At 28.7% G+C, this 13,643-nt stretch overlaps 2 protein-coding genes across 2 annotated transcripts in view; both read left to right on the top strand.

The window, feature by feature from the left end:
- Positions 1-13,643, top strand: part of LOC100572588 — a 35,552-nt gene that overhangs the window by 4,573 nt on the left and 17,336 nt on the right. The window lies entirely within an intron of this gene.
- On the top strand, positions 2,532-3,398 carry LOC103308361 (protein ALP1-like). Its single transcript, XM_008181602.1, has one exon. The coding sequence runs from the start codon at positions 2,532-2,534 to the stop codon at positions 3,396-3,398; it is 867 nt and encodes a 288-aa protein (XP_008179824.1).

The raw sequence follows: 13,643 nt of genomic DNA, 5'->3' as shown, positions 1-13,643 counted from the left end.
TTTAGAATCCTTAACAGTTGCTCAAGCAAAGGCTAAAAAAGCAATGTATATTTCAGATATTGATGAAGATGATGTTAAACCAGCTAAAACGAAAAAACTAAAACCATCAATTAATTGCCCTGTTTTTTCAGGTAAATATAATAATAATATATATTTAATTTGTATAAGGTATTGAAATAGATAGTGTTCTAACGTATATATCAATAGAATAGAATATGATTTGCAAGCAATATGATATATAGGAATACGCAATATGCATTTTAATTACCAAAATAAATTTTAGTACTATAATAATATTATTATGCTTGATAAATAATTTATAGAAAATGATATTGGTCTTGATGATGTGTCTCAAAAGTCTGTACTTATCCCTGAAGTTAATACTGAGAAATGTAACTATTATAGTCAACCCACTTCATCATATGTGAAGTCTTATAATGTTGATAAATCACATGTTACATTGAGTGGTTGGTCACCATCTCAAAAAGCTACTGATAAAGGTAACTTATAAAGTAACAATTAATATGTAAGCATTGAAAAATTATCTATTGGAATAGGTAGTGTTTCTAACATATACCAACAGAATATATTATGATTTTCAAATACATTATGCAATTTGCATTTTAATGTCAAATTATCAACAGATAATTATTGTCTGGGGAGGGGGGGAACGACTGTTGCCTGATTGCGGCCCTACAAAAACTGGTCACTGCCGACTATACGTTTCTATTACTTGAATAGAATATAATCAATTAGCTTTAATTTTAACTTAAATTACAAAAATTTGTATTTTATTTTAGATGCTGTTAAAAATCAAACCAAAGTGAAGAACGTCGACCAAAATGAAATGGAGGAACGTTTGAAATACCATTTAGCACAAGCCCCATTTAGTGTTAAAAGATGTGATAAAATTAATGAAAATATTTAAAATGTTAATTATCATTTTATTTATGATAATTTTATTGTACTATTTATAAGCATCATTATGAGTACCTACAGGTTGCAGGGATAGAATAAACATAATAATTGTGTATTTATAAAATTGTGTATTCCTGTAGTTTTCCATTGTCAAAATATCTATATATTAATATTTTGATATTATCTTATAAGTTATAGTATTATAATATTATGTATTTATAATATATAATATTATATTTTCTGTATACTAAAATATATAAATATATAACTTATATAAGAAAACAAGTTTAATGCAATATTAAAATATAATATTGTTCAGGTATTGAAAAGCAATTTAAAATAAAGCTTAATTTTTAAAATTGATTCAATATTACAAAAGGGTTCAAGCAATGAAATTTAAAATTTAATTAAGCTTTAATAAATATTTATTTAAATAATTTTAAAAGTTGATTAAATATTTTTTATTTCAATATTTAATATTTAATTTTTAATAAGCTTTTATTAAATATATCTATGCTGTGTGGGATCATTTGAAGTAATGTTGGTCTGGTAGGAGTCTGGTCTTGTGCTGGAAAATGTTGCTCCACTGATCTTTGATAATTTTGTTCAGTAGTTAAAGAATAATTGTTGGGCGAGTCTATAGGCGATAGCATTGCATGTAAACTACTCGTACTAAGTGCTGAAGATTGATTTGAAACTGATTGCATTGTCTGCAAGCTACTCATACTAGGTGCCGGAGAATGAGTTGAAACATATAGTTGTTGTGTAGAATAACTGGGATAAATAACTGAAGAACTTGGTTCTCGATTACACTTTAGTTCAGCAGATAATACTGAGTTACTTAATGCAAGTTTAATTTGAGCCTGTTCAAATTTTGGTAATTGTTTTGTCATTCTTGACATACTCAGGAAAAACATGTCCATATCATCCAGATTTTCAAATGGGTTAGTTATTTTATGTCCTTGGCTGATACACTTTTCTTCATACTGACGTTTTCTACGAATAGAATTTTCTTTTAGAATTTCAACCAGCTGTTGTGCTGGATTGTTAGTTTTTTGTTTTTGTTTTTTGTTACGTTTTATGTCTTCGTCATATGTTTCATCTGCAGCAGCATTGCTGAATGTTGCCTCATCTTGATTATCTTAAATATTTTGTTCATTTTGCGTTTCTCTGTGTTTCTGTACTTGTTCGGACTGTATATTTTCTTCTTCAGACCCCTCTGACAAATCATCTGGCTCACTGATCAAATTTGCAGATGTCTGAGAATCGTTTAAGTTACTATGCGTCCTTTAATTAAATAAAAAAAACATTAGAAATAAAATAAGATATAAAATAATAATTTAATAATTTAATTTTTACTTTCTACTTTCTAAATATGGTATAATAAATGACATTTGTGGTTCGTATTTCCACACAGACTTCTTTTTGGAAGCCATGCCACTTTTTGTTTCTTCTCTGCGTCTGTTCCGAGCATTGCAGAAACATCTCCTTAAATTTTCCCATTTTTGTTTAGCAATATTCCCTATAAAAAGGAAATTAACATTAAAATTTTTTTTTATTTTAGATTTTTAGCGTCAGGAAACTCCTTTAAGAGTATTGGTTTCAATTACAGAATGGGTTTCAGTACAGTAAGAGAAATAGTTAAAGAAGTTTGTGAGGCAATATGGGACAATTTAGGGCCACTTGTTATGCCAGAACCCACAGAGGAAATGTGGAAAAAAGTTGCTGAAAGATATAAAACCATGTGGCATTTTCCAAACTGTATAGGGGCTATAGACGGTAAGCACATCAATATACAGTGCCCTATTAATGCCGGATCCACGTATTACAATTACAAGGGAAGTCACTCTATTGTTCTATTAGCGATAGTAGATGCAGACTACAAGTTCATTACAATTGATGTCGGATCGTACGGAAGGAACAGTGACGGAGGAATTTTTTCCAACTCAATTATTGGTAAAAAGTTGCACAACAATACACTCAATATACCGAAACCTAATCCTTTATTAGAAAATGGAGATCCGTTACCATATGTCTTTGTCGGAGATGAAGCGTTTCCATTAAAACCGTATTTGCTGCGTCCATACAGCAGAAATAGTTTAGGAGACAATGAACCTAATAAAATATTTAATTATAGATTATCACGGGCACGACGTGTCGTTGAAAATGCTTTTGGAATTCTAGCTGCAAGATGGAGATGTTTCCGAGGTCACATTGAAGTACAACCAGAATTCGTTGATAAAATAGTTCTCGCATCTTGCTGTTTACATAATATGTTGTGCACAGACAATGAGTTTGAACCCGACTTAGAATTAAATCAAGTTCCAGAAAATGCTTTTTTAAATATAGATGCTCTACGAAGAAATAGCACTCGAGAAGCAACTCAAATTCGAGACGCATTTAAAGATTATTTCAATTCTGATGCTGGTAGTGTAGTATGGCAAGTCGATAGTGTTAGAAAAGGAAGAATACATACTTAGTTTAATTCTTACGACTAATATTTTTATTATAAATTTTATATATGCATATTAATAAACGACTTTGTTTATTTATTAATTTTAAAATTTAAATAAAATGAAAAGTTTTGAATATATTGTATTGTAGTTTGTATTTGAAGATTTTTATATTAGAAAAAATACGTATAAAAATTTGTGTCTACTGATAAGTGAAAGTTATTAATATTGTTAATATAAAACGTAAATATAAATATTAGTAGAACGATAACCACATAATAGTTGAACTACTAGAAGGTACGATATATCTATTTTAGTTATTTGGTTATCGCGTTTATGAGCGGACTGTGAATTTTTCCTAAATAAAAATAATCTAATAGCATAATAAATGCTATTGCTATTTTTTTTTTACAAATAAAACAAATCATCTTAGTAAATTCAAAACATTGTTTTCTTTGTTCAGAATCTAAAATAATAGTAAAAATAATAATTTAATTACCTGTTATTTTAAGCTCCTTTCCGATTTCTTCCCATGCATTCTGTCTTATTTGTTGGTCCCTATAATCGGTGGAACCATGGTCATATAAAGCGTTATGTTCACGAACTTTTTCGATTAAAAGTTCATCCATTTTAACATTAATTAATTAAAGTAGGTAAATGAAATTTAAATTTTAATATTTTATATATATTTTTCCAAATGCGTGATGACACGTGAGTTGAAAATGTGTGTGATGTTAGAAAATAAAAACGTGCTATCACGCGTGAGCTAGGAAATGTGACGTGATACGCGTGAGGTGACATAAGTGTGGCGCTGATACATTAAAATACTGTATAAATCCATATCCCACACTTTTTTCTCGTGACGTGATAACACGTGACAGCACGTGAGCTCACGTGACGTGACAATAGTCTGTTCCCACCTTTAATGTTTTTAATTTTAATTTTTAGGTATCTCATTGTTTACGGAATCCTTTAAAGAGCCTCAATTTTTTGTCGAGACATAAAGATGCTAATATAGATAATTATCAATCATCAATACAAGGCAATAAATATGACAATGAATATCAGGATGACTACCATAATGTCACACCAACTACCGACATAAATTTAAATGACTCTTCAACAGTTGACGTAATATCAGAAGACACTTGTAAAGATTTATGTGAAATATCCAAGTTTGGAAACTTTGGTGATTTTTTAAATTTAAAAGATTATTCTGGTTGTGAACAGTTTTTAAATGCAATAACTGTTACTCAAACAGATGAACAAAACTCAGATACTGAGTTTACACGTATTACGTTAAATAATAAAAAACAAATGATCATAAAAAAGTCAAGTTTCTGTTAGTTGCTTGATAATAAAATTCATAGAGTGAGCAACGATCGTCTTCGTCGTTTTATGAATGTTACCGACCAAAATCCACAAGCAAAACTTAAAAGAAGTATAAGATCGAAGCAACAGTCTCATTCAAAACAAGATAATTAAAAAACAAAAAAACAGGATTTAAATATACATAAATCTCCTTCAAAATTACCTAATTTCGAGCCTAATTTACTTTTGTCATCGAATGAAAACTCCTCGGAAAACTCTGACCTCGGCTCTGACATTGAAAATGATTTAGGTAATGTAAAAAGAGGTAAAAAAATACCAATGAAAAAAAATAAATCAAAGTATGAAGATCCGATAGAAGATGAGTCTGATGATAGTTCACTCTTTAAAGAAGACAATAATATTCCAGCTAAAAAAATGTTTAAAAATGGAGAATATATTAGCTCATCTGGTTCTGAGTTAAAAATTGAAGGTGATGATAAATATATTGATGAAAAAAAACTTATAAATTAATATTTAACTTGAAAGTTACTATGCAATTTATTATGAAGATACTTGGTACTTAGTACGTGTTATTGATTTTTGGGATGAAAACAAAACAAAAATTAAATTTATGAAAAAAGATCTTGATAATTATATATGGCTAAGAAAAGAAGATATTTATACTGTTGAAAATAGATTTATTTTTTATGGACCTATTGACTTAGTTGGCAACTATCTATTTAAAATTAAAAGATCTGATGGTTTAAGAATAATTAAAGAATATAAGAATCTGAAAAAAGAAGACTTAAATAATTTGAAGACTGAAAATTACTCTTATTACCTACATTACCTATACATTAAGATTAAGTTATATCTTAATTTATTATTATGATTCTTTTTATTATGTTTTGTTTAAATTATTAGGAAGGTACCTATTAAGTTTATTATGTTATTTATCTATTGCTTTCTACCAGTTAAGTATTTGCAACTGAAATAATTTATATTACTTTCAAGACTGAAAATGCTCATAAGTAACTAAGATACTATAAAAATTTAACTGTTATTTATATATTTAATGCTTTGTTGTACTCTGTTTAATGTTATGATTAACCTAAGAAATGTTATTCCTCAATTTATACATTTATGATTTATGTAGTAAAGAAATAAAAAAAGTGATACCTATTTAAGTCAAATTAATTTTTTTAAATAGTTTACCTAGGTATTTTGAATTAAAATTGGTAATAAATTTAAAAGTTGATGGTTAGGTTAGTCGTCACTGTAATATTATTTAATAGTGTTAGCCAACGATATCGATAATTCGATACGATATCGATATCGTGGGTATTTTTTCAATAATTTCGATATCGATATCTAAAAATAATTATCGAAAATATCGCAATATCGGTGTGATTAATCGGGGCTCGGAATTTTGCGGTTTTACGGATGATTAAACACTAAACTGAGTAAACAGTATAAAATATCTGTCAGATATAATAAAGATAAAAACGTAGATTATGATACGAGGCGATATTAATATGTTCCAAAGAAATAACCACCACACCAAACAATTTAATCTAAATTCAGTATCGGTTGTTAACTTGCGGTGAGACGTCGTAATTATTTTCGTAATTATTACGTTCGTTATTAATTTTATTATTTATACAAATAAAATGAGTGAAAACTTTAAATTAGTACCGTTGTCTGGTGCTAGAAGTGATATATGGCAACATTTTGGTTTTAAAGTTAATGAAAAGGGGATTATATTAAATAAAAATCAAGTTTTTTTGTAAAAAGTGCAAATGTGCTGTTGGTTATAGTGGAAATACGACTAACAAAAAGCCTAGTGAAATTTGTTATTAAAGATTTAAGACCTCTGAGTATTATAGAAGGGGAAGGTTTTCTTGAATTTATGGAAATAGCCGTACCTGAGTATTCTGTTCCTTGTAAACAAACAATAACAAGACTTGTTGAACAGACTGCACTAAATGAAAGAGAAAATTTAAAATGTTTCTTAAAAAATATTTCACATGTTTGTATAACAATTGATTTTTGGACGTCACTGGCAAATCATAGTTATTTGGGTGTAACTTGTCATTATTTAGAAAAGTGGTGTTTACGTACACGCAGGGCTCCAAAATGATATGGTAAAAGAAATAATTAATAAACTGAGAAAAATAGTTGGACATTTTAATAGAAGTGCCTCTGCACAAAATGAACTTGAAAATGAACAAGAAAAGTGTGACGAAAAAAAACATAAACTAGTTCAAGACTGCGTTACTCGTTGGAATTCGACATGTGACATGATTGATAGTGTCTTAAAATGTAAAAATTCAACTAATAATATTATTTCTAAATACAAAAAAATAGATAAATGGTTCATATCTTCTGTTGAATTTAAAAATATGAAAGATTTATTGAAATTACTTGAACCGTTTAAAATTGTTACAGAAGTATTAGGTGGAGAAAACTACACAACCGCGTCAATAGCACACCGATTGATTAAAAGTCTTTTAAATACGTTAAAAGTTAGTGAAATAGACACTAATTTTTTAACTACGGTAAAAAAACTAATTTTAGATGACTTAAAATATCGAAGAGAAATGATGGGTTTAATATTAGCAAAATCATCAGCATTAGACCCTAGATTTCGAGAGTTAAAATTTCTATCTGAAAAAGAAAAAGTAACTGTTTGGAAACAACTTGAAAATGAGCTGAAAGAATTAATTACTGATCCAGAAATAGAAAATGAAGAAGAATTAATCTCTGAATCAATATTAGAAAATGAAGAACATTTTGAAACACACTCTCCTCCTCGTAAGAAATTACGATCATTAATGATAGATAGCGATGATGATGACGAAGACGATTATTCGGTAACTCAAAGTCCTACGATGAAACAACTTGAAGAGTATAAAAATTTGAAAATCAAAGTTCCCTACGATCAAGATCCTTTAAATTGGTGGAAAGAAAACGAATCTAAATACTCAGCTGTATCATTACTAGCCAAAAAATACTCAAGTATAGTGGCCACTAGTGTTCCCTGTGAACGGTTATTTAGCGAAGCTGGAACAATCATTTCCAAGAAAAGAAATAGATTATCTCCTGAACGACTCAATCAACTGTTATTTTTGAATTCATATTTCAAATCGAACTCAAGTTCTGAAACATTGATGGAAAAACTGCTCGAAGAAGAAATTTTTTGATTAAATACATTGGATACTTTTCAGTTTATACAAAATAATATATAATTGTTAATTAATAATTAATTTACATTCATAATATAATATTAAAACAATATGTATTCTATACTTTTAATATACTTTAAATACACTCATAATATAATATGCATTCTATACTTTTAATGTTTTAAATTTTTAATATGCTTCGATATTGAAAATTATATCGTTGGCCAACACTATTATTTAATGTAAACATATAACACGTAGAAATCAACTTAGCAATTTAGATATTAATTTAGGTCAATGAAGCAAGATGTGCTGAGGCAGCAAAAACTATTTTACTTTATAACACCGCCGTACGCGCAGGCAAGGGCAGTCCCGTCGCCGCTGAGTGATTCGGCGAGAACGCAGATACGACGATCGGACGTGTGAAACGTCGATCATTGTTCGGACTAGGCGATCTGAATTCGCTAAGTATTTTTTTTATGTTTGTTTGAATTTAATAAAAGTGTTTCCGACCATTAAAACCCAAGTTCAATATTATTTTAAAGTCTTCTTCGTTCTTACCTTTAAATTTAGAACAGTGCTCAGACACATATACCTATAGTCAATGAGGTTTATTGCAAACTGAACAGGGCTCTGGTTGTGGAGTCCTAATAGTCATTCCAATTTAGGGAACGAATGAAGAATCTAAAAACGCATACCGTCGTATCTCAAAGGTTAACGGTGCTAATCTGAATTTATTCAGAATCTATTGGTGTTAATAGAAAAAAAACCAAATTTTCATACATATGTGTGTGAACCGTATGGATGAAAATCAAGATGGGTGTATACTTGTACAGGGCTTACAAAAAGAAAATTATTAGAAAACCCAATTTTATATAAAAGAAAATGACTTATCGAGTGTTACCATAGATATGATTTTAGCTATTCTACCAGAACCAAAACTTATACAGTGCAATAGAAAATTTATTTATGAATTTCCTGGGAGTGTTGATGTAAAAAAAAAGTAACACTTTTAATTAAATTCAAGTTTTTTTTTTTTAAAACCTAAGTTAGGTAACTTGGGTGCTTGTTTTATTTTTGTTTAAGTCATACACTCATACCTACCATAATTATCTCGATAATTACCATAATTAATATATTGTTATTTAAAAAAAATGTTTATTATAATTAAAATAAAATACTGTTAGTAGGTATAGACATAATATAGATGGACTGCGCGTTTAGCCCTTATTATGTCAGCAATAATAAACTTATGTAAAAGGTAAATAATCATGGATAAAATGTTTATTTCATCCATGATACTAATGATACGGAAATACGGAATCAATTGTGCCTTCAATAATACCTTGGAATAAAAACAGTAAAAATGTTTTATACGTCTGTGAGGTTGGGCCCCACATTATGTTTTTATAAAAACAAGATAATTGTAAGTTCAAAAGCTCAATTTGTAAGTAATTGTAAGTTGACTTTTCGAATTTGTAAGTATAACAGCTCGAAGTTATTGCCAAGATTAACTTGGGGGGGCCAACTTCACAATAGCCCCCCCCCCCATTTTATCAACATTACACCGGACAAATTGTAAGTTCAAAAGCTCAATTTGTAAGTAATTGTAAGTTTAATTTTTGTATTTGTAAGTTTATCAGTTCGAATTTATTGCTGAAATTAACTTGGAGGGCTATCTTCACACCAGCCCCCCACTCTTACCAAATTACACCGGACAAATTTTAAGTTGTGTATCCTAATTTGTAAGTAAATGTAAGTGGGTTTTTGGAATTTGTAAGTTACTCGGAGCAGAGTTGTACCCGAAATAAACTTAGTAGGGGGGCTATCTTCACACCAGCCCCCCACTCTTACCAAATTACTTAGAACAAATTGTAAGTTGTATACATTTAAATACCTGTTTCAGGGTTAAATTTTCCAAAATCGGTTAATTTTATTTCAAACACATTATTATACCTGGTTATCGGTTACCGTTTCCGTGACGATTTTTCAGTTAACATGAAACATTATAATAACATAATATGTATTAGCCAAGTACCGACTGCCGTTACTTATGAACATTAATATGTTTAATTTATTTTAGATACATAAAACCGACATTTTTTGAAGCGGTTACCGGTTGATCAGTAACTTGTAATGTTCAATATAGTACTGGTAATGGGCTTACCGCTAACGATAGGTTACTGGTATCGACATTTTTGATAATGGTTTGAAGCCCTAGCTGACTTGGTCTGGTAATAATTAAATTGTAAATCCATAATTCAGTAAAATTAAGTTTTCTACCTTCAACAATAGGTATTAATATCTGTATATAAAATTATTTTAAAAGTTGTAATTTTTTTGATTATTTTCATAAAATCCAGGTTTTTATCGGAAAACGTTTAACAAGACCAAATTTGTAGAGATGTAAGCTCGGTAAATTAACCAATTATTTTTTTACCAAAATTTTAAAAACAACGACCGCCACTAATTGAACACCTTAGTATCCAGTAAATAAAAAAAATAAATGTTACCATAATTATAAGTTCATGGAAATGCGGCAGAGAGGAGTTTCTGAGAGTGTCCCTATGGTAACATACCAAAATTATCTAAATTTACAAAATTTACTAAAATTTACGGTAAATTTGAGACAGCTATCCGCTTCCTGGCGTGTAAGTTATAATTTTTGAAAGTGATTATCGGTATCTTCCAAATACAATTAAAGGGTAACGTGTAGCAGTAACCTTTTTTTCAAAACCAGTCAATTTAACTGAACTGGAAATATCAAAAAAAATAATGTTATTTTAAAATTTATATTTTTTTTTAATTTATTATTTTTTCCAATATAATAAGTACGATTAAAGATAGTATTCTATGTAAAATAATAAGCCGTGATAATAAGTAATAAGCATGAATCATAAATACTAAGCAAAGATTTCTATATCGTATATGATTATTATTTATTTTATTATACTGTAATATATGTTGGTTAACACTTTTCCATGAACTATTTTTTAATCAATAGTCATGGGTAATTTCATTTCAATTTCAATTTTTCACAGCCTCAAATGATAATATATATAGCTATAAAGGTATTTATCATATTTTATTGAGCTTGCCCTGAAAAATTTTATAAGGTGGATAATGATTTTTGTAAATTAAAGTAAAAACTAAAATGTTCCAAAAAACATAAATAAAAAAAACGATTTCTGAAGTGGTAACCAGTAATCTCGAAGAATTAAAACCGCTTCCAAACGGATAACAGGTAACCATGAATAGTAACCGTTTTTAATATTAAGGTTTAAAATATTTTTGACAAGCATACACACAAATTAAAGTATAAAATCAAATTCAGTTATATATTGAATATTTGAATTAATATTATAATACAAGCAATTAGGAACTTTCTAATTTTATATAAAAAAAATTAAACAAATAAAATTATATTTTTACTTTTGTCAAAATACTGAAAATTAATAAAAAGGAAAACAGTATAATATATTATTTTAATTTTCACTTAAATTAAAAATTATTTGGTGTGGCGTGATAAACTTTTTTTCTGGATCACGATATCTCATTACTTCTTTAGAAAGATCATTATGTATATCCCAGTAACCTCTGGATCTTTTTGCATGTGTTACGTAATGCCCAACAGAGTCAGTTGAATCATTCTCACCAACAAAACTTATAACGGCCAATAGGCAGTACCTATGTAAAAATAATATTTAAAAGTATAAGTAAAAAAAAAAAGTAAATATTAATATCTGCGTTCATTTTTTTATTACCCATCTTAACAAACATTTTTCTCTCAACTACTATCAATACACATACTTTAATATTACACTATCATTAAATTCATCATACTTAATCCTCACATTGTATTTTTCTGAATATGTATAGTATCTATTTATATTTAATTATAAATAAGCAAATGTAATACCTTTTATCAGCAAGTAGAAGTTCAGTGGGAATATCTGATACAGGAACTCCAGTGTAAGACTTTGATTGAAATGATGAAAACTGTTTCTATTCGTAGATGATCATTTAAATCTTTATAAATTATTTTTCCCTCTTTGCATGTTCTACATGTATCAAACTTAGTATTAGAATAGTTCTTCATTGCATCTTGAAGTTTCTTGAACCCATGAGTTTTAATATTATTCCGGTCTTCCACCTTGAGAATGACCAACACACTGTTAAATGATTTTGTCACATTACAAGAATCACAAACATGTTTCTCGGAAACACTGCATTAATAATATTATAGCACGGACAAAAAATTCTTTTATTGGACCTATTCGCAGACATTTCCATCGACATACCATTTTTATAAAATGCGCGATATCTAGTCGTACATATACTTCAGGCAAAGTTACATCTTTATTCATTAGAATATTTAAACTTCTTTCACAGTACTGTTTTTTTGACATTCCATCACAAAACGATCTGGTAATTTCACCAAGTAGTAGTAATTTGGCGGTTCTGAGGCACTTTTTACGGGGAGATGAAAAAAGTTCAAGGCGGAAAGTCCCCCTTGCAGCACATTCGATTACCATATAGCTAAATATTCTAATATGTATGGTTGGCGGTTCTGAGGCACTTTTTACGGGGAGATGAAAAAAATTCAAGAAGGAAAGTCTGCCTTGTAGCACATTCGATTACCGTATAGCTAAAAATTCTAATATGTATGGTTGGCGGTTCTGAGTCACTTTTTACGGGGAGATGAAAAAAATTCAAGGCGGAAAGTCCGCCTTGCAGCACATTCGGGGTCACTCGGTGACATTCAGTCACTTTTTACGGGGAGATGAAAAAAGTTTAACCAGGAATGTATGCCTAACAGTGAAACAAATCTCCCTGTAATTTTATAGAAAAAATTCTAAACGATTTTTAATATCATTTTCAGAAATAAATACAAATATTTTTCTTATTATTATCATTTTGTTTATTTATTTTTAATCAGTTAACAGTATTTTACAACAAATATTAAATATAATATACAATTTCATAGTAGTAATTTGAGGTGAAAAAAATTCAACCGATAAAAGATCACCGTATAGCTAAAAATTCTAAAATGTATGGTTGGCGGTTCTGAGTCACTTTTTACGGGGAGATGAAAAAAGTTTAACCAGGAATCTATGCCTAACAGTAGAACCAATATCCCGGTAATTTTATAAAAAAAATTCAAAGCGATTTTTAATATCATTTTCAGAAATAAATCCAAATATTTTTCTTATTATTATAATTTTGTTTATTTATTTTTAATCAGTTAACAGTATTTTACAACAAATATTAAATATAATATACAATTTTATAGTAGTAATTTGAGGTGAAAAAAATTCAACCTATAAAAGATCACCGTATAGCTAAAAATTCTAATATGTATGGTTGGCGGTTCTGAGTCACTTTTTACGGGGAGATGAAAAAAGTTTAACCAGGAATCTATGCCTAACAGTACAACCAATCTCCCTGTAATTTTATAAAAAAAATTCAAAGCGATCTTTAATTTGACAGACAAGATATTAACATTTAGTCAGTTACTATGCAACTGTTGTACAATCAAGTCGTGTAATTTTTTTTCAGTAAATTATCTTATTGATTCGATTTTTTTTTTCAACCAATTATTTTTTGTTTTATTAAAAACCATGAATTTACAGAAGTTTTCTAACGATTTTCCTTCATTGGTTTATTTAGTAAGAAATAATTCGTATCCAGTACATTCAGATTTTACTACATTTTTATCGAGATTAAAATCGTATAATTCATTTCCACCTACTTTGTGTCAAAATAAATATTCGTT

Source organism: Acyrthosiphon pisum, unplaced genomic scaffold (genome assembly GCF_005508785.2).
Source record: "Acyrthosiphon pisum isolate AL4f unplaced genomic scaffold, pea_aphid_22Mar2018_4r6ur Scaffold_21430;HRSCAF=23974, whole genome shotgun sequence".
Classification (NCBI taxonomy): domain Eukaryota; kingdom Metazoa; phylum Arthropoda; class Insecta; order Hemiptera; family Aphididae; genus Acyrthosiphon; species Acyrthosiphon pisum.
The sequence above is the reverse complement of the archived record's forward strand: the minus strand, read 5'-3'. Positions and strand labels throughout refer to the sequence as shown.

Coding starts and splice junctions, on each gene's coding strand:
- LOC103308361 (XM_008181602.1), top strand. CDS start 2,532: ATGGGTTTCAGTACAGTAAGAGAAATAGTTAAAGAAGTTTGTGAGGCA.